At 41.1% G+C, this 25366-nt stretch overlaps 1 protein-coding gene across 1 annotated transcript; it reads left to right on the forward strand.

Annotated features, from left to right (window-relative positions):
- Positions 1-687: 687 nt before the first annotated feature.
- On the forward strand, positions 688-21003 carry slc2a2 (solute carrier family 2 member 2). The gene is made up of 11 exons (XM_017722323.2): positions 688-872; positions 3075-3170; positions 4673-4878; positions 5435-5559; positions 10616-10731; positions 11988-12150; positions 12746-12933; positions 13039-13143; positions 16981-17082; positions 18145-18348; positions 20100-21003. The coding sequence occupies exons 1-11, from the start codon at positions 864-866 to the stop codon at positions 20292-20294; spliced, it is 1509 nt and encodes a 502-aa protein (XP_017577812.2). The 5' UTR covers positions 688-863; the 3' UTR covers positions 20295-21003.
- Positions 21004-25366: the final 4363 nt, after the last annotated feature.

Here is a 25366-nt window from a genome sequence, read left to right on the forward strand (position 1 = left end):
GTTTTTGAGTGTTGCCCCTTGGAACTGAGTTATAGGGCAATGGTTGAGATCTTCCCTCTGAAATGGGAGCCTCAGATAAAAAGAGCATCACTTCATTAACAGCTACTAGTGCTGCTCTGTAGGCGACCCTGCCCATCTGCAGTGACAGCAGAGGAGGGTGAAGTTCAGCTCCTCACTGCTGGGCTTTACATTTAGGGCATCATACGCCTTCAAAGAGGGGGGCAATTATTATTATCCTCTCAAGTAAAAGCCCCAGCATAAGGATTCAAATAAAAAATAAAAAAAACGACACTCTTTTGTCCCTTTTACTGACCAGCTTCCCTGCAGTTTTCTGAAGTTCTCTTTTGTTCTAAACGTTCTAGCATTTCTTCTCCCTCACAGCTTTTGTTATCTATCCTCCCGCAACCATTTCTTTACTAAAGAACCCTTGAAGAACCATAATTTTGAGCGTATAGTTGAAATAGAGTGCCTAATGCTGCTGAGTGATATTGACGTGACCCAGACTTTGTCTCCTGGACGCTCCGTCTGTCCAGAAGCTGTTGCGTCATGCAGTGTATAGATTACTCCTCAGTGAAGAGTGCACGGTTTTCACTCCTACAGGAGCTTTATGATGATAAGCAAGTAGATAAGGTTCTCTTGGGAACGTTCCTCTGAGTGGAGGTGGCGGCAATGCGGTGCTGAGGTGGGTGCAGGTGATCAGGTGGTGTCCAATGTGCAGATCCTCCAGCGTGGACTGAGAGTGGCTGAGGCATGATCCCGCCAGGATTGATCATTTACCTGCTGGGAAAACAGCGCAGAACCTTGGAGCTCTAATTATCTCCTGCTCAGAGCAGCTCCGCGTCGCTCCGCTCCGCTCTGCCGTCATGGAGAAGGTAAAAACGATTATTTTTAATCTTCACCCTGTTTCTGATTCTGGTCAAATCAAATCAAATCAAATCAAATCATGAACTGCATGTTCAGATATTCCTGGTTTTACAGTCTGGACAGCCAATTGAATTTTTAAAAAAGTGTTGTATCAGATAAAGGGTTCTTCTACTGTTACACGTCTGATATAAAAAGGGTTCTTCTACTGTTACACGTCTGATATAAAAAGGGTTCTTCTACTGTTACACGTCTGACATAAAAAGGGTTCTTCTACTGTTACACGTCTGACATAAAAAGGGTTCTTCTACTGTTACACGTCTGATATAAAAGGGTTCTTCTACTGTTACACGTCTGACATAAAAAAGGGTTCTTCTACTGTTACATGTCTGACATCAAAAGGGTTCTTCTACTGTTACACGTCTGATATAAAAAGGTTTCTTCTACTGTTACACGTCTGACATCAAAAGGGTTCTTCTACTGTTACACGTCTGATATAAAAAGGTTTCTTCTACTGTTACACGTCTGATATAAAAAGGTTTCTTCTACTGTTACAAGTCTGACATCAAAAGGGTTCTTCTACTGTTACACGTCTGACATCAAAAGGATTCTTCTACTGTTACAAGTCTGACATCAAAAGGGTTCTTCTATTCTTCAATGTCTACAAACTTGACATTTTAACAATAGCAGAACCCTTTTTAGCACTATATAGAACCATTTTGAAAAGGTTCTATATGGAACCATCTTCAGCAGATTCTTCATCAGCCTGAAGAACCCTTTCCTGATGCAAAGAACCCTTTAGTCATACAATCTTAGCAAAAAGGGCTCTATAGAGTACCAAAAATGGTTCTTAGGCTTGTTACATGTTCATGGCTTGTTCATTTCTACATAGTAAACTCTTTTGAAAGATTGGTTTCTTTAAGGGTTCTTTAGTACAGGGAATGGTACTAATAAGAACTTTTGGGTTCTACATTTTATGCTGAAGTTGTTTATCAGATTGATAGAGAATATCTTGTATATGGTTCTATATGGAACCTTTTTTGGGTGCTATATATTGTCAGAAAAGGTTCTATATAGAACCATATAGATCACATTTATTTGCATGCATAGAGGGTTCTTTGCATGATGAAATTGATCTTCAGATTAATGGAGAATGTTTTGTTTATGGTTCAAGATAGAACCTTTTTGAAAATGGTTCTATATATCACCACGAAGGGTTCTTCTATTGTTACATGCTTGACATAATAACTGTAGCAGAACACTCTTTGGTGCTATATAGAACCATATAAGAGACATTCTCCATCAATCTGAAGAACTATTTCACCATGCAAAGAACCGTTTAGGCATATAAATGTTTTTTTTGAGTGTTCATGGTTCTATATAGGACCAATTTACTAAATTTACTTTACTAAAGAACCCTTGAAGAACCATCTTTCTTTAAGAGTCTTTATAGTTACATGCATAACATTTATACTAGGAATTCTACATAGAACTACTTCATGCTTAAATGGTTCTTGAGATTGATGGAGAATATGGTGTATGTGGTTCTATTTAGCAGCAAAATGGTTCAATATTAAGTGAGATTAAGTAAGAACCCTTTTTGGTGCTACACTATATTTCCAAAAGTATTCGCTCGTCTCTCTTCATACGCATATGAACTTGAATGACATCCCATTCTTAATCCATAGGGTTTAATATGATGTCGGCCCACCCTTTGCAGCTATAACAGCTTCAAGTCTTCTGGGAAGGCTTTCCACAAGGGTTAGGAGTGTGTTTATGGGAATTTTTGACCGTTCTTCCAGAAGCACTCTAATTCATCCCAAAGGTGTTCTGTTGGGTTGAGGTCAGGACTCTGTGCAGGCCAGTTAAATTCTTCCACACCAAACTGGCTCATCCATGTCTTTATGGACCTGCTTTGTGCACTGGTGCGCAGTCATGTTGGAACAGGAAGGGGCCGTCCCCAAACTGTTCCCACAAAGTTGGGAGCATGAAATTGTCCAAAATCTCTTAGTGCTGAAGCTTTAAGAGCTCCTTTCACTGGAACTAAGGGGCCGAGCCCAACTCCTGAAAAACAACCCCACACCATAATCCCCCCTCCACCAAACTTTACACTCGGCACAATGCAGTCATTGTTGATTGTGTATCTGTTTGGATCTTTATAGCTGTGAGCTGATTAATGGTGTATTGATCATTTATCTGTTTGGATCTTGCAGCAGTTGACCGGTACTCTGGCTCTGGCCGTGTTTGCTGCGGCTCTTGGATCACTGCAGTATGGCTACGGATTAGGGGTCATCAACGCCCCTCAAAAGGTCAGAGGTCACAGTCCCACACTAACTTCACATTAATGTGTTGATTTTTTACGAGATCAAGAGCAGTAATTTATTGACCCCGAACAAAAGGGTTTGACCGAACTTCAGCAATTCATACCATGGGAGCTGTGAAGCTAATGTAGCTGACAGGTGATGGAAGCTTATATCTCACTGATTGGCCTAAATCCTAAATCATCACAACGCAGTAATCTCAATGAGTTTCCATGAAAACAAACACGAACAGCTCAAAAACCACTTACACTGAACTACTAACCTGCAGAAACACCTCGAATGTGTAGTTAAAAGTGTTGGATGTTTTTATAACAAACCTGCGTCAACATAAGGAGCTTTTGGGTCGTTCTACAGAAACGCCCACTTTTGTGTCCCTAGCATTTACAGATATATTCCACTTCAAAAACATGTTTGGGTTACAATTTATTCATATTTTAAAATAAAATAATAAGTTATTTTAGCAGTTTCACCTTCTTGAGCCTCAATTTAGCAACATTGGTTTACAAATCAATCATATAGAACTCCAATCGCCATAGAAGAGCTCGTCCTCACAGTCGTGTGTGAAGGCCATAAGTAAAAAACACATTTTTCTGCGATTTTAACTGCAATAATCTCTACATGACTATGGAATATATGATTTAAATGACAAAGAAAACAAAATGCCAAATAAAAATGATAAGGTATATAATGAAAGCTCCCCAGGAGTCGTGTCACTGGTGTTACTGCGTAACAAAAAACTCTTATTTTGAAATAAAAGTCACGCTGATGACGTCACTCGACTTCCTTTGACCTGTTTTCTGAGGATCTATGAAGAAAAGCTCATGGTGAGTCCACTGTGTCTCTCAGTTCTCAGAGATTTTCTCATTCAGCTCATGATCTCATATGAAGCTTTTAGCTGACGTCACTGGTGTAACCGACTTTATTCTGAGGTCATTGTGAAAAAATAGAACACAAATGGACTAAATTCCATGTTTTAGTGGATGTTCCGTGATGGACAGCGTGTGGTTTGATGTTCTGTAGCCGCCGTTTAGTGAAATGCATTGTTCATTAAAAACGTCTCTGGTGTTTCCTTTATTATGTGGAACACTGATGACGATCAGTAACACCATTGATTCCTATAGATAGAAAAGTGGACGTTTGTACATTTTTAGAAATTAGCATACGTTTATTTGTTTTTGTAGTTGTTATAGAAAAGCTGTTCAGGGCATGCTGACTGTTTTTCAGCCTTACAGTGCAGTTAAGTAGCTATTAGTATAATTTATTGCATTAATTTATCACTGTTTATCTGCAAAAGCAGACAAAACTGCATTAGCCTCATGGCTCCTGTGCTAAAACTGAGGAAACAAAGTTCAAACACCACACATGTCTCGGCTGATCGGCTCCATTTGGGGGGAAAAAGTCTGTAAATCTGATTTTTCATCAAGCCGTTCTTGCTGAAATGTTCTAGTGCTGTTCTAAACATTGATGGATGCTCATTTCTTTGCCACCAGGTCATTCAGACATACTACGCTCGTTCTCTCGGACTTGATTTTGCGCCTCAGCACAATGAAGAGACTAATGTAACCACCATGCCGCTTGAACCAGACTCCATCCCTGCTGCTCTGACCATGTACTGGTCCCTCTCGGTGGCCATGTTTTCTGTTGGGGGCATCATCTCCTCCTTCATGGTGGGCTTCGTTGCCGACTTCAGAGGAAGGTTAAGGAATTTGCAATAAAAGACAGAGTGGTTCTCAGTCTTCCAATCACAGAGAAGCCCAGTGCTCTGTAAAATTTGTATTTTAAATCAATAGTTGAGCCAAAAATCTAGTTTAGTTGAATGTGAATCATTAATATGAGTGAATGCATATGAATCATCATTAAGATCGAATGAATGAGAATCATTATTGAGAGTGAATGACTGGGAATCCTTATTGAGAGAGAGAATATGAATCATCATTGAGAGTGAATGAATGTGAATCATTATTTAGAGTGAATGACTGTGAATCATCATTAAGGGTGAATGAATGTGAATCATTATTGAGAGTGAATGAATGTGAATCATTATTGAGAGAGAGAATATGAATCATCGTTGAGAGTGAATGAATGTGAATCATTATTTAGAGTGAATGACTGTGAATCATCATTAAGAGTGAATGACTGTAAATCATCATTAAGAGTGAATGACTGTGAATCATCATTAAGAGTGAATGACTGTGAATCATCATTAAGAGTGAATGACTGTGAATCATCATTTTCTGTATTCTCTCTCTCAGGATTAAGGGCATGTTGGTGTTGAACGTCCTGGCTGTGGTGGCCAGTCTGCTCATGGGTCTGGCTAAAATGGGCAGTCCTCACATCATGGTGATCACCGGACGGGCAATCATGGGCTTCTACTGCGGTAAGAAAACAGTCATCTTACACAAAGATGTCACAGTAAACACTGTGCAATAAAAATATCAATCTGTCTTTCTTGTTCCATTCCACCAGGCTGTATTCATTTGACTTGCACCAGTCTTATCAATGTGGAAAGTTAAATGTTAGTGAGTTACAGATCATCTGTTATTGGCCGCGATAAGGAATCCAGACATCTATAATTACCCTAGATGCTGCATCAGTGTCCGCATTGCAGGATAAAAGCACGCAAATCACTAGAATCATATCAGTATTTGTTCTGTGACTCAGTGATGCTCTGTGTACCATCACACGCTGTGGTCATTGTGAAAGTGGGTGACAGCTGTGTGTTTGATGGGCTTAATCAGTGTTTATTTAGCATTATCTTAAGTTCTGAGAGACCTGCTAATGTTCTGGCTTTCACTGCACTCTATCAGAGAGAGAGAGAAAGAGAGAGATAGAAGGTGGCTTTCAAATCAAATTCGACAGCTTCAACAGACCAATCGGAGCATGCTACGTGACCGATGCACCGTACGTCACACCCTTTTGACCAATCAGAGATGGGCATTTACTGGAAGTCCCACCCTTTCAATCAATCTGGAGCGTAAGTCAACTATTTTGCGATTGAGTATGTTGTTACCGGTTTAAATGTCTGGTTAAAAACGGTTGAAGGTTTCTAAGGATCGGTCAAAGAGGTGAGACCGTAGATATACATACCCACTTGCCGTGTCTGTTCTCTATCTGACGTGATACGTCTGCACGTTCGCCATGTTGGAGAGGTCAAGATCCACTTGTGAACAGATTCACTCGTATCCAGAGACGAAGAGTCTCAGGATTAAATCAGCCACAACTTCCTTATTACTGAACCCATTTTCACCAAATCTGTTCTGTTATAATCCTCAGACTCAGATTAATCCAGGCTGTAAGTTCTGCTCTCGGTAGCTTTAATTACTGATCGTGATAATTAGCTTCCAGACCAGCAGGAAAGTGTTCAGTCTGTACATGACGGTAAAAACTGAGTTTAGCATGAGAAACTGAATCAGACACCTCAGCAAATCCATCAATGAGTGAATCACTTCTAGAGAAGAAACCACCCAAAACACAGAAAGAAGGACGAAGCTGAAGTCGGCATCCAATTCACCAGCTCCTTACTCGAGTTGCACCAATTAAAGCGGAATGGGAAAATTCTAACTACAAACTGGCTGATGCACTACTTAAGCTGGAATGGGAAAATTCAACAAAGAAGTGGGCAAATAATAAGCTGACCTCAGGAATGTGTCAGAAGGTGCTAACGCTAATCTATTATGAATATCTACACCCTATAAAAATTCTTTTCTAAAGGTATTAGACAGTAAGTGAGTTAGACAGGATTTTGGTTGCTTTCATACATTTTCATATTTGATAAATACATTTACATACATTTACTTTGTTTGGAAACACTTTACTGTAGTGTACAATTCATAAGGCTTCATGACATCTACCTAAGCTTGTTATGACAACTGACATAGACCTACATAAGTGTTTATAAACCCCTATTCCAACAGACGTCATTTGCTGTAAAGGCCAATTGTTGATCAAAGTTAGCTAAAGTAGCCTTTATGACAGATGATGCCTGTTAGGATTAAGCATCTATAAACATTTATGTAGGGTTATGTCAGTTGTCATGGCAAGCTTATATGCATGTCATGTAGCCTTATGAACTGTGTCCTACAGTAAAGTGTTAACATTTTGTCTGTGTGTAATTTCCTCACACAGTATCTCACAAAAGTGAGTGCATGCCTCACATTTCTGCAAATACTTTATTCGATCTTTTCATGGGACGACACTATGGAAATGAAACTTGGATATAACTTAAAGTAGTCAGTGTGCAGCTTGTACAACCCCAATTCCAATGAAGTTGGGATGTTGTGTAATAAAAACAGAATACAGTGATTTGCAAACCCTTTTCAACCTATATTCAATTGAATACACTACAAAGACAAATATTTAATGTTCAAATGGATAAACTTTGTTGTTTTTTGCAAATATTCACTCATTTTGAATTTGATGCCTGCAACACATTCCAAAGAAGTTGGGACAGGGGCAACAAAAGACTGGGAAAGTTGAGGAATGCTCAAAAAACACCTGTTTGGAACATTCCACAGGTAAACAGGTTAATTGGAAACAGGTGAGTGTCATGACTGGGTATAAAGGCAGCATCCCTGAAAGGCTCAGTCTTTCACAAGCAAGGATGGGGCGAAGTTCACCACTTTGTGAACAACTGTGTGAGCAAATAGTCCAACAGTTTAAGAACAACGTTTCTCAGCATGCAGTTGCAAGGAATTTAGGGATTTCATCATCTACAGTCCATAATATCATCAAAAGATTCACAGAATCTGGAGAAATCTCTGCAAGTAAACGGCAAGGCAAAAAACCAACATTGAATGCCCGTGACCTTCGACCCCTCAGGCAGCCCTGCATTAAAAACCGACATCATTCTGTAACGGATATTACCACATGGGCTCAGGAACACTTCAGAAAACCAGTGTCAGTGTCAGTGAACTCAGTTCGTCGCTCCGTCTACAAGTGCAAGTTAAAACTCTGCCATGCAAAGCGAAGCCACATATCAACAACACCCAGAAACGCCGCCGGCTTCTCTGGGCCCGAGCTCATCTGAGATGGACTGATGTCCAAAATGTCCTGTGGTCTGACGAGTCCACATTTCAAATTGTTTTTGGAAATCATGGACGTTGTGTCCTCCGGGCCAAAGAGGAAAAGGACTGTCCGGATTGTTATCAGCGCAAAGTTCAAAAGCCAGCATCTCTGATGGTCTGGGGGTGTGTTAGTGCCCATGGCAAGGGTAACCTGCACATCTGTGAAGGCACCATTAATGCTGAAAGGTACATAGAGGTTTTGGAGCAACATCTGCTGCCATCCAAGCAACGTCTTTTTCAGGGACGTCCTGCTTATTTCAGCAAGACGATGCCAAGCCACATTCTGCACGTGTTACAACAGCGTGGCTTCGTAGTAAAAGAGTGTGGGTACTAGACTGGCCTGCCTGCAGTCCAGACCTGTCTCCCATTGAAAATGTGTGGCACATTATGAAGCACAAAATATGACAATGGAGACCCCGGACTGTTGAGCAACTGAAGTTGTACATCAAGCAAGAATGGAAAAGAATTCCACCTACAAAGCTTCAACAATTAGTGTCCTCAGTTCCCAAACACTTATTGAGTGTTAAAGGGAAAGGTGATGTAACACAGTGGTAAACACGCCCCTGTCCCAACTTCTTTGGAACGTGTTGCAGGCATCAAATTCAAAATGAGTGAATATTTGCAAAAAACAATAAAGTTTATCCGTTTGAACATTAAATGTCTTGTCTCTGTAGTGTATTCAATTGAATATAGGTTGAAAAGGATTTGCAAATCATCATATTCTGTTTTTATTTATGTTTTACACAATGTCCCAACTTCATTGGAATTGGGGTTGTATAGCAGTGCAGATTTACTCTCCTCTGAAAAAACTCAACACACAGCCAAATTGTGCCCAGTTGTGTCGCCGTCCCTCCCTGGTGTCGTGTGACTCATTAGAGTTACAAGCTTCCAGGTGTGAATGGGGAGCAGGGCTGTTAAATTTGGTGTTTTAGGTACAATTCACTCACACTGGCCACTGGATATTCAACATGACACCTCATGGCAAAGACCTCTCTGAGGATGTGAGAAATAGAATTGTTGCTCTCCACAAAGACGGCCTAGGCTATAAGAAGTTTGCTAACACCCTAAAACTGAGCTATTGTATGTACAGCAGTTTTCCAGGACAGGTTCAACTCGGAACAGGCCTCACCATGGTCGGCCAAAGAAGTTAAGACCACATGTTCAGCTTCATATCCCTTCAGCCTCTTCTGAAGCTGATGCACAAGAAAGCCCACAAATAGTTTGCTGAAGACAAGCAGTCCAAGAACATGGATTACTGGAGCCATGTCCTGTGGTCTGACAAGACCAAGACAAACGTGTTTGGCTCAGATGGTGTCCAGCATGTGTGGTGGCGCCCTGGTGAGGAGTACCAAGACAACTGTCTCTTGCCTACAGTCATCATGGTCTGGGGCTGCATGAGTGCTGTTGGCACTGGGGAGCTGCGATGCATTGAGGGAGACATGAATTCCAACATGTGCTGTGACATTATGAAGCAGAGCATGATCCCCTCCCTTTGGAAACTGCGCCACATGGCAGTTTTCCAACACGATAACGACCCCAAACACACCTCCAAGATGACAGCTGCCTTGCTGAAGGTAAAGGTGATGGACTGGCCAAGAATGTCTCCAGACCTAAACCCAGTTGAGCACCTGTGGGGCATCCTCAAGTGGAAGGTGGAGGAGCACAAGGCATCTAACATCCACCAGCTCTGTGATGTTATCATGGAGGAGTGGAAGAGGATTCCAGTAGCAGTCTGTGCAGCTCTAGTGAATTCCATGCCCAAGATGGTTCAGGCAGTGCTAGATAATAATGATGGCCACACAAAATATTGACACTTTTAGCATAATTTGGACATGTTCACTGTGAGGTGGACTCACTTGTGCTGCCAGCTATTTAGACATTAATGGCTGTGTGTTGAGTTCTTTTCAGAGGACAGTAAATCTGCACTGCTATACAAGCTGCACACTGACTACTTTAAGTTATATCCAAGTTTCATTTCTATAATGTTGTCCCATGAAAAGATAGAATAAAATATTTGCAGAAATGTGAGAGGTGCACTCACTTTTGTGAGATACTGTATATTTTAAAATAAATGTATTTTAAAATGTATTTGGTTAATACGGCAAAATATTTTAGTGTTTTGAAAGTATTTCAGCATTGACTGCATTGTATTTGAAATGTATTTCAAACATTTAAAAGTACATGTGCATATTTCTGTTCCATATGGGTTTTAATGTTATTATTATATTGTAGTCATGAATTCTGTCAAACTGATGAGGCTGAGGGATGCAGTGCTGCACTACAGAATATTGAATAACATCACAAATAACTATTTAAATGCTAATTTTATGCTTATTAATGTTGTTATCATGTTGTTACTGTGTGTTTCAGGCCTGTCGTCCGGGCTGGTTCCAATGTACATTGGCGAAATCGCTCCGGTGAAGTACAGAGGGGCTCTGGGAGCGCTGCACCAGCTCGCCATCGTCACAGGCATTCTTATCAGCCAGGTGAGCTCGGAGTGAGCAGGATGGATTGATGGGTTTGGCCCAGGGTCCAAAGTTTTAGTGAGGAGGAACTTTAATGACCATCGATTAGGTTAGTGAGCAGTAAAGGAACTCATGGTGAGCGTGTGGAGGTGGTGGAATGATGACTGACTGAGGAATGTTTCTGCCAAGGTTGTTGATTACGTGGAGAAGGCAGCAAGGTGTCCTCAAACGTTTGGTGTAAATGTAAATGTCAAAGTCCTGCACTCTCTGGGGTGTTACTAGGTCATTGCTGTAGTATCCCAGGTAGTTTGTTAGGGTGTTACTAGGTCATTGCTATAGTATCCCAGGTGGTTGTTAGAGTGTTACTAGGTCATTGCTATAGTATCCCAGGTGGTTGCTGGGGTGTTACTAGGTCATTGTTATTGTATTCCAGGTGGTTACTGGGGTGTTAGTAGGTCATTGCTGTAGTATCCCAGGTGGTTGCTGGGGTGTTACTAGGTCATTGTTATAGTATCCCAGGTGGTTGTTAGAGTGTTACTAGGTCATTGCTATAGAATCCCAGGTGGTTGCTGGGGTGTTACTAGGTCATTGCTATAGTATCCCAGGTGGTTGCTGGGGTGTTACTAGGTCATTGTTATAGTATCCCAGGTGGCTGTTAGGGTGTTACTAGTTTACTTCTATCACAGTGACATAAAAGGGGGTGTACAATTCTTGACCACTAATGTCTGCCATTCGTGTTTAAATCAGACTTTAAACAGCTGTAAAGAAGTCCACCCTTCTTAATCAGACTGAACATTTTATTTTCTGAAAAGTAATAGTTTTAGTTTGTTTTTATTCAGTTTCGGTATTTTTAAGTATCATGATAAGCTCTGTGATAGCAGCTGTGTGATAAGAGTGGAGTAAATTGATGGAGATGGAGCTCCGCTCAGCTCCAGCTCTCCTTAAAGACCGAACACAAAAGAGTTGCTCCTCTAAAGTTTCATTTACACTGAACCAACAAACACTAAACAGCTTTGAAAACTGTTTTTATTTTTATTATAGTTAGTGAGCGAGTTTTTCACTGCTAGTTTTAGCAATGGTTTTAGTGACCTATAATACCCCTGGTTAGCAGACAAAATCACACAGAAGAATGAGAAGGAAAAGAAAAAGAACATTTAAAAAATACAATAAATAATAATGGTGTTGATAACAGTATCAGTCCCTGATCATTATAATAATAGCAGATCATCATCTGAGTCTCTGCCAGCTGCTGAGTGTCTCTGGCTGTGCTTGTTTAGGTGCTTGGTCTGGACTTCCTGCTGGGCAATGAGGACATGTGGCACCTGCTGCTGGGTCTGTCTGGAGTGATTGCGGTTCTGCAGAGTTTACTGCTGCCCCTCTGCCCAGAGAGCCCGCGGTACCTCTACATCAAGCTGGGCAAGAAGGAGGAGGCCTGCAAAAGTATGCTAACACACTCCACTCTGTCCACTCAGTTATGGAACACATGAGGGGCCACAAACAGGCTCGGGTCTGTATAGTACATATACATTACACATATAGGTATATATATTTGGCCCGGTTATATATAGTACTTATATTTAGTATAGCCTAGTTCTATATAGTACATACAGTGGACAGTGTCTAAAAACTCCAGCAGCACTGCTGTGTCTGATCCACACGCACCAGCACAACACACACTAACACACCACCACATCAGTGTTACTGCAGTGCTGAGAATGAACCACTACCCAAATAGTACCTGCTCTGTGAGGGTCCATGGGGGTCCTGACCACTGAAGAACAGGGTAACAAAGTATCAGAGAAACAGATGGACTCCAGTCTGTAACTGAAGAACAACAAAGTGCAGCTATAGAGTAAGTGGAGCTGATAAAATGGACAATGAGCGTAGAAACAAGGAGGTGTTCAGAATGTTGATCAGTGCATATCATAAAATAAGTAATTCCCATTTTGTTTGAAAGAACTTGATACAACCACAACCTCTGACTTTCCCTTAAAATAAAGCGAAGCTCATGTTTCCTGTCGTGTCTGCTGGTCAGGTCTGAAGCGGTTCAAAGGCGAGTACGACACCTCCAAAGACATTGCGGAGATGCAGGCAGAGAAGGAGGAGGCCCTGAAGGAGGCGAAGGTGTCCCTGCTGCGGCTGGCGCGCTCCTCTGTGTACCGCCAGCAGCTCTTCGTGGCTCTGATGATGCACCTGTCGCAGCAGTTCTCCGGGATAAACGCGGTGAGGCCTTTAAATCACGTCTTTATTGACCGACTCTGATGGCCTTTTTATGACCGCCATGGTCTTTTGAGCAACAATAACATTTGTTCATCCTTTTTTTTCCAGATTTTTTATTACTCCACGGCTATTTTCCACAAAGCTGGTGTCGCCCAGCCGGTTTACGCCACCATTGGAGTGGGGGCCGTAAACATGGTCTTTACGCTGGTCTCGGTAAGCGTGCGCTAATTGAAAGGTAAACAGTGGTGCTGGGGAACAGGTGCTCGCTGCCCAGAGACCGTGGAGTGCTTTACCTTCCACGTGGAGAACACGAGGCCCACCTTCAGGACGTCAGAGCAGGACGAATGTCCTTTAAATGTCCTTTAAAACCAGAGTTCACTGAAAAACCCAATTTATCCAGTTTGACCCACCATCACCCCAACACTTTTCAAAAGTTAAGGGTTCTTTAGTAAAGAAAACCTTTTGCATGATTAAAGGGTTCTTTGCATCATGAAATGGGTCTTCAGATTGATGGACAATGTGTTGTAGATGGTTCTACATGGATAATTCAATATAGGACCTAAAAGGGTTCTGCTACTGTTACAGGCTTGACATAGTAATGATACCCTTTTCAAAGAGGTTCTATTGTATGGCACCATATACAGCACTCTGAAGTCTGGAGAATGCTTTTTCATGATGCAAAGAACCCTTAAGTCATGCAAAGGGTTCTTTGAGAGTTCATGGTTCTATACAGGCCAGCCTTTTAAAAAAATATGGGTCTTTAAGGCTTTTTTAGTAAAGCCAATGGTTATTATTTAGGATCATGAGCTCTATACAGAATCACTTCATGCTTGATGGTTCTTTGATGAAATGGTTCTTCATTTTGATGAAGAATGTGTTAAGTATGGTTCTACACACACAAAAAGTGTTGTGCTATCAAGAACAGAACCCTTTTTGGTGCTATTGAGAACCATGTTTCTTAAAAGGTTCAGAACAAAACCATATACAACATATTCTCTTGCAAAGAACCATTTAAGCATGCACATGATTCTATGCAGAACTTGTCGAGTTTATAAATTACTTAGTTACTCAATCATAAATTATACAATCTAGATTGAAATGTATAAACTAGACCTCAAAGATTCACGAGGCAAATGAACACGGGAATAGTTAGAGTTTATCTTCTTCTTCTTTCGGCTGCTCCCTTTAGGGGTCGCCACAGCGGATCATCTGCCTCCATCTTGCCCTATCCACTGCCTCCTCTACTTTCACACCAACCATCTCCATGTCCACCTTAACTACATCCTTAAACCTTCTCTGAGGTCTACCTCTTCTCCTTCCATCTCCAACATTCTTTGCCCAATATATCCACTATTCCTCCTCAACACATGTCCAAACCATCTCAACCTGGCCTCTCTGGCTTTATCTCCAAACTGCTCCACCTTCACTGTCCCTCTGATCTGCTCATTTCTAATCTTGTCCATCCTTGTCACTCCCAACGAAAATCTCAGCATCTTCATCTCCGCCACCTCCACCTCAGCCTCCTGTCTTTTAGAATAGTTACAGTTTATGATGTCAACAAATCAGGAATGTCATTAAATAATATTAAATAATAAATGTACTTATCTGTTTATAGTTAGAAGTTACTGTAAAGCCCACTTATACCCTGTTCTTCAGTGGTCAGGACCCCCATGGACCCTCACAGAGCAGGTACTATTTGGGTAGTGGGTCATTCTCAGCACTGCAGTAACACTGACGTGGTGGTTGTGTGTTAGTGTGTTGTGCTGGTGTGAGTGGATCAGACACAGCAGTGCTGCTGGAGTTTTTAAACACTGTCCACTCACTGTCCACTCTATTAGACACTCCTACCTTGTCAGTCCACCTTGTAGATGTACAGTCAGAGGCGACAGCTCATCTGCTGCTGCACAGTTTGTGTTGGTCATCCTCTAGTCCTTCATCAGTGGTCACAGGACGCTGCTCACAGGACGCTGTTGGCTGGATATCTTTGGTTGGTGGACTATTCTCAGTCCTATTCTCACGCATTCTCTATTGCTGATACCGAGACTGCAGTTAAGGGCCGGTAACAGCACCGATACCGGTGTTTACAGTGTCTGTTCACTGTATTGCTTTACGTAAAAGACATGCTGTGTCATCAGAAATGTCAAGTTAATGATTATGAATGATAATGAAAGTGGTGAACAGTGCAGTGCAGTCACTAGCGTGCTCTTTGGTGCTGTAATTCAGTGACGTGATCAGCAGGAACTTCATTAGAGCATTAAGCTGCCTGCTGTACGCGTGGAACGCATGCAGGGTTCTCTCAGATCCTGCCGCGCTGGGCAGGGGGGTGTCGGGTGGTGGTGTGGAGTAGGAGTTGTGTAAGTGTAGAGAGAGAAAGAGAGAGGCGGACAAGCGCTGCTCTCTGAACACACGTGGAGCTCAGCCAGTTTTCACCGGCTCTGACCTCCTTATCTTCTGGTTGAAGGACAGAGCACTGCAGCGTCACTCGGTCAGCACTCCGGCCAGGCCAGCTTCACCACGCACTGACTGACTCATTACCACCTGCTAGGATCAGCACTTCAGCCCTTTTAAAATCCCTTTATTTATTACCTAAAAGTTTCATATGTTCCAGAAAAAGTTTTAGAGGGTTATAAAAGATCATTTTTCCACTTATTACCTTTACCTTTGTGTTTTAGGCAGATTTACTGGTTCATCTTTGTGTTTTAGGCGGATTTACTGGTTAATCTTTGTGTTTTAGGCAGATTTACTGGTTCATCTTTGTGTTTTAGGCGGATTTACTGGTTCATCTTTGTCTTTTAGGCAGATTTACTGGTTCATCTTTGTGTTTTAGGCAGATTAACTGGTTCATCTTTGTCTTTTAGGCAGATTAACTGGTTCATCTTTGTCTTTTAGGCAGATTTACTGGTTCATCTTTGTCTTTTAGGCAGATTTACTGGTTTACCTTTGTGTTTTAGGCGGATTAACTGGTTCATCTTTGTCTTTTAGGCAGATTTACTGGTTCATCTTTGTCTTTTAGGCAGATTTACTGGCTTACCTTTGTGTTTTAGGCAGATTAACTGGTTCATCTTTGTGTTTTAGGCAGATTAACTGGTTCATCTTTGTGTTTTAGGCTGATTTACTGGTTTACCTTTGTGTTTTAGGCAGATTAACTGGTTCATCTTTGTGTTTTAGGCAGATTAACTGGTTCATCTTTGTGTTTTAGGCAGATTAACTGGTTCATCTTTGTGTTTTAGGCAGATTTACTGGTTTACCTTTGTGTTTTAGGCAGATTAACTGGTTCATCTTTGTGTTTTAGGCTGATTTACTGGTTCATCTTTGTGTTTTAGGCGGATTAACTGGTTTACCTTTGTGTTTTAGGCGGATTAACTGGTTCATCTTTGTGTTTTAGGCTGATTTACTGGTTCACCTTTGTGTTTTAGGCGGATTAACTGGTTCATCTTTGTGTTTTAGGCTGATTTACTGGTTTACCTTTGTGTTTTAGGCGGATTAACTGGTTCATCTTTGTGTTTTAGGCTGATTTACTGGTTTACCTTTGTGTTTTAGGCGGATTAACTGGTTCATCTTTGTGTTTTAGGCTGATTTACTGGTTTACCTTTGTGTTTTAGGCGGATTAACTGGTTCATCTTTGTGTTTTAGGCGGATTTACTGGTTCATCTTTGTGTTTTAGGCAGATTAACTGGTTCATCTTTGTGTTTTAGGCGGATTAAGTGGTTCATCTTTGTGTTTTAGGCGGATTAACTGCTTCATCATTGTGTTTTAGGCGGATTAACTGGTTCATCTTTGTGTTTTAGGTGGATTAACTGGTTCATCATTGTGTTTTAGGCTGATTAAGTGGTTCATCTTTGTGTTTTAGGCGGATTAACTGCTTCATCATTGTGTTTTAGGCGGATTAACTGGTTTATCTTTGTCTTTTAGGCGGATTTGGTGATTTATCTTTGTGTTTTAGGCTGTTTCAGTGATTTGTTTTGGTGTTTTACACTAATTTGGTGATTTATCTTTGTCTTTTGGGCAGATTTAGTAATTAAGATGTCCACTTTTGGTCATATCTTGCAGGTGATTCTGGTGGACCGTGCAGGCAGACGGACGCTGATGCTGATTGGGCTGGGTGGGATGTGTCTGTGTGCAGTAGGAATGACGGTGGGACTTGTTTACCTGGTAAGACCACAGAGGAATGAGCTTTTCTCTTTTTAATATTTAACTGTGTGGCTACCTCATTTTAATTTTTGCCATATTTTACTTTAAAAAAAAAACAAAAACGTGTAGAATAGAAGTTCCAGGTTGCTGCCACCTGAGGTGTGCAGTGAACAGATAATGCACTCTTAATAAAAAAGGGGCCAAAAGGGTTCTATGGAGAACTGCCATAGAAAAAAAAACACTTTTGGTTCCCTAAAGAACCTTTCAAAGAATAGTTCTTTAACAATCCATGATTGTAAAAGAGATGTGCAAAAGCCAAAAACCTTTTTTAAAGTTTAAAGAAACTAAAGAGTGTAAAGTCTTCTGTGACACCACATTCTCATGTATGAACGCAATAAAGACTAAACTGTGTTCAAGATTAATTCCACTGATCTTCCAGATTCTTGCATAGTTCCATGTGTGAGGTGTAATCAGAGGTTCAGAGCAGTTTGCTGTGAAATGGTTCAGACGTCTTTACAGTGGTGGTGATAGGAACTAGGCGTCGTCATGACTACAACACAGATATAGACATTTTATTTACCATCCAGAACCACCAGAGAACCTACACGAGTCTTCTGAGTTTATATGGAATGTTGATGATGGAAAATAGTGGAAAATCTGGAATAATTCGTATTCTTTGGGGACTATTTTGCCGCACAGCGCCCTGCATGTCTCCCTCCACCATGAATGGAGTTGAAGTTCTCTAAACTATCATAAAACAGCGTCTCAGTCATCAGGCAGTGAATTCAGAACCATTTCATGTAGGAACTTTCTGTGAGGAGCTTTTAGAGGGGGACGTCTGGTTCCTATCACCACCACTGTGAACAGCTCTGACTTGGTAAGATTATCTAGAACAGAGGGTTTCATACCAAACCGCTCTGAACCGCTCTGTTTACATCTGAACCAGTTAATTATGCAGAGCTTTTTGAAAATAGGTGGAGTTCTCATTCAAACCCTTACAGCTAACCCAATTTATGGTTGAGTTAAGACTTAAGACTTTAAAAGACGTTTAAAGATCTCCTTCTGGTTCTCTTCTCTTCTCAGTCCACTTATTCCTGGATGAGTTATGTGAGCATGTCAGCTATCTTCTTGTTCGTGGTCTTCTTTGAGATCGGGCCTGGGCCAATCCCATGGTTCATTGTGGCTGAGCTCTTTAGCCAGGGGCCTCGACCTGCGGCTATCGCGCTAGCAGGCTTCTGCAACTGGACTAGCAACTTCGTCATCGGCATGTTCTTCCCTTACGTAGAGGTAAAGCATGTTCAAACCGCCCTACAGGCATTACATCATTAAATCTGGTCAGTCAATAAAGAGAGTGGTCATAAAATAGACCTGCCCGACTGCCGTAATCTTTCAGATGCTTATCTCGTGAGATAGGGAACATGCTTCTGTGGTAATGCCACACCATATCTGTCCATATCTGTCTGAGGTGCAGTACCATTTTTATAGCTGACATGCCAACACACATTTTCCTGCTTACCCTACACCCATTACCAAACTTACCCTACACCCATTACCAAACTTACCCTACACCCATTACCAAACTTACCCTACACCCATTACCAAACTTACCTTACACCCATTACCAAACTTACCCTACACCCATAACCAAACTTACCCTACACCCATTACCAAACTTACCCTACACCCATTACCAAACTTACCTTACACCCATAACCAAACTTACCCTACACCCATTACCAAACTTACCCTACACCCATTACCAAACTTACCCTACACCCATTACCAAACTTACCCTACACCCATTACCAAACTTACCCTACACCCATAACCAAACTTACCCTACACCCATTACCAAACTTACCTTACACCCATTACCAAACTTACCCTACACCCATTACCAAACTTACCCTACCCCCATTACCAAACTTACCTTACACCCATAACCAAACTTACCCTACACCCATTACCAAACTTACCTTACACCCATTACCAAACTTACCTTACACCCATTACCAAACTTACCCTACACCCATTACCAAACTTACCCTACACCCATTACCAAACGTACCCTACACCCATTTATATAGTTACACTACACCCATTACTAAACTTACCCTACACCCATTTCCATAGTTGCACTACACTAATTTCCATAGTTACAGTACACCCATTACCAAACGTACCCTACACCCATTTACATAGTTACACTACACCCATTACCAAACTTACCCTACACCCATTACCAAACTTACCCTACACCCATTTATATAGTTACACTACACCCATCACCAAACTTACCCTACACCCATTTACACTACATACACTACACCCTACACCCATTTATATAGTTACACTACACCCATTACTAAACTTACCCTACACCCATTTCCATAGTTGCACTACACTAATTTCCATAGTTACAGTACACCCATTACCAAACGTACCCTACACCCATTTACATAGTTACACTACACCCATTACTAAACTTACCCTACACCCATTTCCATAGTTATACTACACCCATTTCCATAGTTACACTACACCCATTACCAAACTTACCCTACACACATTTCCATAACTACACTACACCCATTACCAAACACCCTACACCCTTTTCCATAGTTACACTACATCCTTTATCAAACTTACCCTACACCCTTTTCCATAGTTACACTACACCCATTACCAAACTTACCCTACACCCATTTCCATGGTTACACTACACGCATTACCAAATGTATCCTATATCCATGTCCATAGTTACACTACACCCAGTTCCATAGTTACACTTGAAATTATGTTATGTTGCATTGCTGACTGAATATGATGAATATGGCAGAGAAATTTGTCTGAAACAATCAATTCTATTGATCAGAAAAATATGAAAGTTTCTTTGTCAGTTGAGAGGGTAATTCCTTCAGTGAGCACTAATGTCAGCACAGTAACAGCTAATGTCATCTCTCTACCATCCATATTAAAGCTTATTGCTATGTATTTGTTGTAGATAAATAATACAGTTTCTGCACTTTGCTCCGCAGGCATACTGCGAACAGTACGTCTTCATAATCTTCGTGATGTTCCTCTTTGGATTCACCCTGTTCACATATTTACGAGTGCCTGAGACCAAAGGGAAGACGTTCGAGGAGATTGCGGCGCTTTTCCAGAAAAAAACAGCCCCGCGGCCCGTCGCGGAGGGCGAGATGGAGCAGCTGAAAGGAGCCACGGAGGCCTGAGCCAGCTAGCAGTAAATCAGAGACTGTTACTCCCCTCAGAACCTTCTCTTAAAGCCACAGTTCAGAGAAAAATCACATTTACACAGTTTCCCCCTCATTGATAATGTAGTCGATCAGACGAGATGGGATCCGTGGCTAAAGTTGCTTCTTTAGTTTTAGCGCGGGAGCTACAAGGCTAATGTGGCTAACCAGGAACAGAGGCCTATACTCTAGCAGTTAGCATGGTGCTAACTGCATGGCTTAATCATCACACACTCACCTCAAACTGTGGACATTCTGCTAGACTGGTGCTTGAAAGGACTACTTCACTAAAAATGAGATTTTGTGCATTTTAATCCACAGGCTGGAGAAATCCTTTGAGCATTATCCTGAGATTATGTACATGTTGGGACGTAAACAGTGGAAAACCTCATCAATTCCGAAACATTCCTCCTGTTCAGAGGGCTGAGCTCACTGTTTACATCTATGCAAGTTTATTGGGGGAATTACGGTTGCCAGTATTTTGTATTTAGGCACTTTGGCCCTTTTGTGTGTGAATTCTGTTGTGTGTCGATGCGTTTTTGTTTATGGTTTGTGTGTAAAGTGTGTGTTTGTGTTTTCAAAAGAGAAAAATGAATAATATCTTGTGCTCAACCACATAAACATGACAGCTGTTAATAATTTGAAGTTTACTGACTGAAATAAACGTTGACTGCAGAAGCCACCAGAACCGTCTATAAATCCTCTTATTGTGAACTTTTCAGCTCCCCTACACTCTTAAAAAAGATGGTACTTCAAGGGTTCATCAGTAAAGAAAATGGCTCTACATAGAACCATGAACACTCAAAGAACTCTTTCCGTGATTAAAGTGTTCTCTGTGTCATGAAATGGTTCTTCACGTTGACGGAGAATGTGCTGTAAATGGTTCTATATAGAACATTTTTGAAAGTTCTATGTGGCACCCAAAAGTATTCACTCTCCCATCCAAATCATTGAATTCAGGTGTTCCAATCACTTCCATGGCCACAGGTGTATAAAGCCAAGCCCCTAGGCCTGCAGACTGCTTCTACAGACAATAGTGACTAGTGGTACCGTGATCAGACGCCACCTGTGCAACAAGTCCAGTTGTGAAATTTCCTCACTACTAAATATTCCACAGTCGACTGTCAGTGGGATTATAACAAAGTGGAAGCGATTGGGAACGACAGCAACTCAGCCACAAAGTGGTCGGCCACGTAAAATGACAGGGCAGGGTCAGCGGATGCTGAGGGGCATAGTGCACAGAGGTCACTGACTTTCTGCAGAGTCAATCACTACAGACCTCCAAACTTCATGTGGCCTTCAGATCAGCTCAAGAACGGCGTAGAGAGCTTCATGGAATGGGTTTCCATGGCCGAGCAGTTGCATCCAAGCCTTACATCACCAAGCGCAATGCAAAGCGTGGAATGCAGTGGTGTAAAGCGCCACCACTGGACTCTAGAACAGTGGAGACGTGTTCTCTGGAGTGACCAATCACGCTTCTCCATCTGGAAATCTGATGGACGATTCTGGGTTTGGTGGTTGCCAGGAGAACAGTACTTGCATTTTGCCGAGTGTAAAGTTTGGTGGAGGGGGGATTATGGTGTGGGGTTGTTATTCAGAAGTTGGGCTTGGCCCCTTAGTTCCCATGAAAGGAACTCTTAATGCTTCAGCACCAAGAAATTTTGCACAATTTCACAGTTTGGGGATGGCTCCTTCCTGTTCCAACATGACTACGCACTAGTGCACAAAGCAGGTCCACAAAGACATGGATGAGCCAGTTTGGTGTGGAAGAACTTGACTGGCCTGCACAGAGTCCTGACCTCAACCTGATAGAACACCTCTGGGATGAATTAGAGCAGAGATTGCAAGTCAGGCCTTCTCGTCCAACATCAGTGTCTGACCTCACAAATGTACTTCTGGAAGAACGGTCAAAAATTCCCATAAACACACTCCTAACCCTTGTGGAAAGCCTTCCCAGCAGAGTTGAAGCTGTTATAGCTGCAAAGGGTGGGCCGCCAACATATTAAACCCTATGGATTAAGAATGGGATGTCGCTCAAGTTCATATGCGTGTGAAGCCAGATGAGCAAATACTTTTGGAAATATACTGCATATGGGTCCCGTTTCAAAAAGGTTCTGTACAGAACCAGCTACAACTCTTTCATGACACAAAGAACCCTTTTATCATGCAGAGAGTTCTTTAAGTGTTCATGGTTCTACATAAGGCCATTTTCTTTACTGAAGAACCATCTTTTGTAGGGTCTCACAGACCAGTCTGACTGGACCTGATCCACCTTATCGTCCTATTCAGTTGCTTCAGCGCTACTAGATGCTTCTGTGTAGTAATAAACATCATATAAAGTAATATGATAATAATATCAATAACAATACTTTATTAGAAAATCATCATAAATTAAATTCATTTAAAATAAAAAAGAATCAGACAAACAAACAAACAAATAAATAAATTAAAGTCCTATTACAAGCTGAATACAAAACTGAAATACATATTCTTCTAAATATTCTTCAGATTTCTGAGCCTCCCTTAGAATTAGCTCCAGTTTCTGTCTAAAACTGTTTACATTACAGATCTGGACGTGTTGTCTTTAGTAAAAAGGAGAAGGGGTGAAAAAGGGAGGTCATGAAAAATCTACATAAGGTCTGGTCGCCGGGATCTGATATAAACTAGGCATTTAGACCGACTCTGAGAGAGTTAGTGAGGCTGAATTCTTGGGAATAAGCTCAGCTTTTCCGTAATGAAGATTTCATGAACAACGTCACAGCAATGGTGTGATTTAGGGGCTCAATAGACACTTTACAGCGATTGCAAGACCTTCAACAATCTCTTATTGCTTTGACACACAGAGGATTCATTTTGTTGGATGTATATATCATTTATGGCTGCATAACAGACAGGATTTACATATTTAAACTAAAGATCATGCACATGTATTAAAATTTAGTAAGTGTAGTAAAAACTGAGATTCACCCTGCAGGGCTGAGCTTAGTGTTTATGCTGGTGTGCTGCCACCTGCTGACAGGATCATGTAACTGCAACTGCTACAATCAAAGTAAAGGAGAACTTCAAAACAGGGCAGGACACTCAGCAGTGGACGAAGTCCACGAACCATGTACTGGAGTTAAAGTCAGAGGTGGACAAAGTACACAAATCATGTACTGGAGTTAAAGTCAGAGGTGGACAAAGTACACAAATCATGTACTGGAGTTAAAGTAGATACCCAAGGTAAAATATTACTCCAGTAAAAGGAGAAGTTCCTCCATTTAGACCTCCACTTGAGTAAAAGTACTAAAGTATTTACCTTCAAATGTACTTAAGTATAAAGTAAAAGTACTAAAAGAGTAATTCTGGCTCTGATGTCCTGTTATCATTTTTATAACCAGACTGGCTCATTTCAGGTGAAAGTCCTCCAGCGTCTCTCTTGGTAAACCAGTCTTTTAATAGAACGTCATTAATTAGTGACGCTGACGTCTATTAAAATGATCAGAAGCACAAAACACTGAAGGTAAACAGCTTCCATCAGGGAGAACCGAGTGGCTCTGAAATCACTTTTACACACAAGCAAAGTTTCAGTTTCAGATTTATTTACAACTTAGTTCCAAGTTTAAGTTGAATAAAAACTGGCTTTAAACTCAGGATCACAGATGAGCTCCTTTACTATGTTGATCTGTAGGCCTCTGTTCATAAACATAAACCAGCCCAGACTAATTTACTATAAAATGAAATGGTGTTTGTAGAAATTCAGAAAAAAGCCGCGTCAGTCTCGACTGCATATGTGGACATATTTCTATATTGAGCTCTATTTACACAAAGTTAGGTTAGTTCATCATTTATGTTGAACAGACTCTCCCAAAGTTTTATGCTGCTGCACTGACGTTGAACCGCGTGCTGCACTGGGTCGGTATGACCAACAGGTCAAAACCAGCTCTAAACAAAGTGACCGCTGGGCCCTGATTGGTGCTCTGGCTTTGCGCTTCTTTCGTTTTGACATGTTACGTTTTTATACACACAGAAACCAAAAGGAACGACAGATTTCTCAAAATGTAGTGGAGGAAAAAGTCAGATATTAGACTCTGAAATGTAGTGGAGTGAAAGGAAAAAGTCGCCCAGAATGGAGAAACTTCAGTACAGATACATGAAAAACTACTTAAGTACAGAAACTAATTACATTTACTCAGTTACTGTCCAGTACTGGATACATTATATCACAATATGCTTTCCTGGGTATGGTAGATACTTCTAGAACACTGATCAAAGCATGATTTGTTACAGACAGCACATAATTAGTCCTGGCGGTAACACTTTATTTGAAGGCTACCTACATAAGGGCTTCATGACGCATTCATAAGTGCTGAATAATGCGTTTATGAAGCACTACTTGAACATTTATTAAGTGCTTATGTCGGTTCTCGCAACCTGACATAAGATGTTTTATGAAATAAATGACATTGTACTGACATAATAAGAATAAACGTTGAACATATTTACAGCACTAAACACATTTAAAACACTATACATAACTATATATGTCAGCATTCTTAAGACGACATTGTATTAATACCAGGTGAAATATGCCTGGAAACCACCCCCTCTTCCCTCCATGGCATAGATAAGATGATTGATGCAATTATGTATAGTGTTTTAAATGTGTTTAGTGCTGTAAATATGTTCAAAGTTTATTCATATTATGTCAGTACAATGTCAGTAATTTCATAAAACATCTTATGTCAGGTTGCGAGAACTGACATAAGCACTTAATAAATGTTCAATTAGTGCTTCATAAACGCATTATTCAGTGCTTATGAGTGTGTTATGAAGCCCTTATGTAGGTATCCTTCAAATAAAGTGTTACCGTCCTGGCTAAGTTGATTTAGTGTGGCGCGGTGTGTGAGATGCTGAATAAAAATCATTTGGACTCATAGTTTTATAATATTTTCAAACGTGGCATCTTACACATTTGTCCCTTCCATCGTCAGAAGAAATAAGTACTGGCATGTTGTGAATCGTGAACGTTCCTTGAAGAATCGTGATATTATATTTTTGCCACATCGCCC

This window comes from Pygocentrus nattereri, chromosome 17, assembly GCF_015220715.1.
Source record: "Pygocentrus nattereri isolate fPygNat1 chromosome 17, fPygNat1.pri, whole genome shotgun sequence".
NCBI lineage: Eukaryota > Metazoa > Chordata > Actinopteri > Characiformes > Serrasalmidae > Pygocentrus > Pygocentrus nattereri.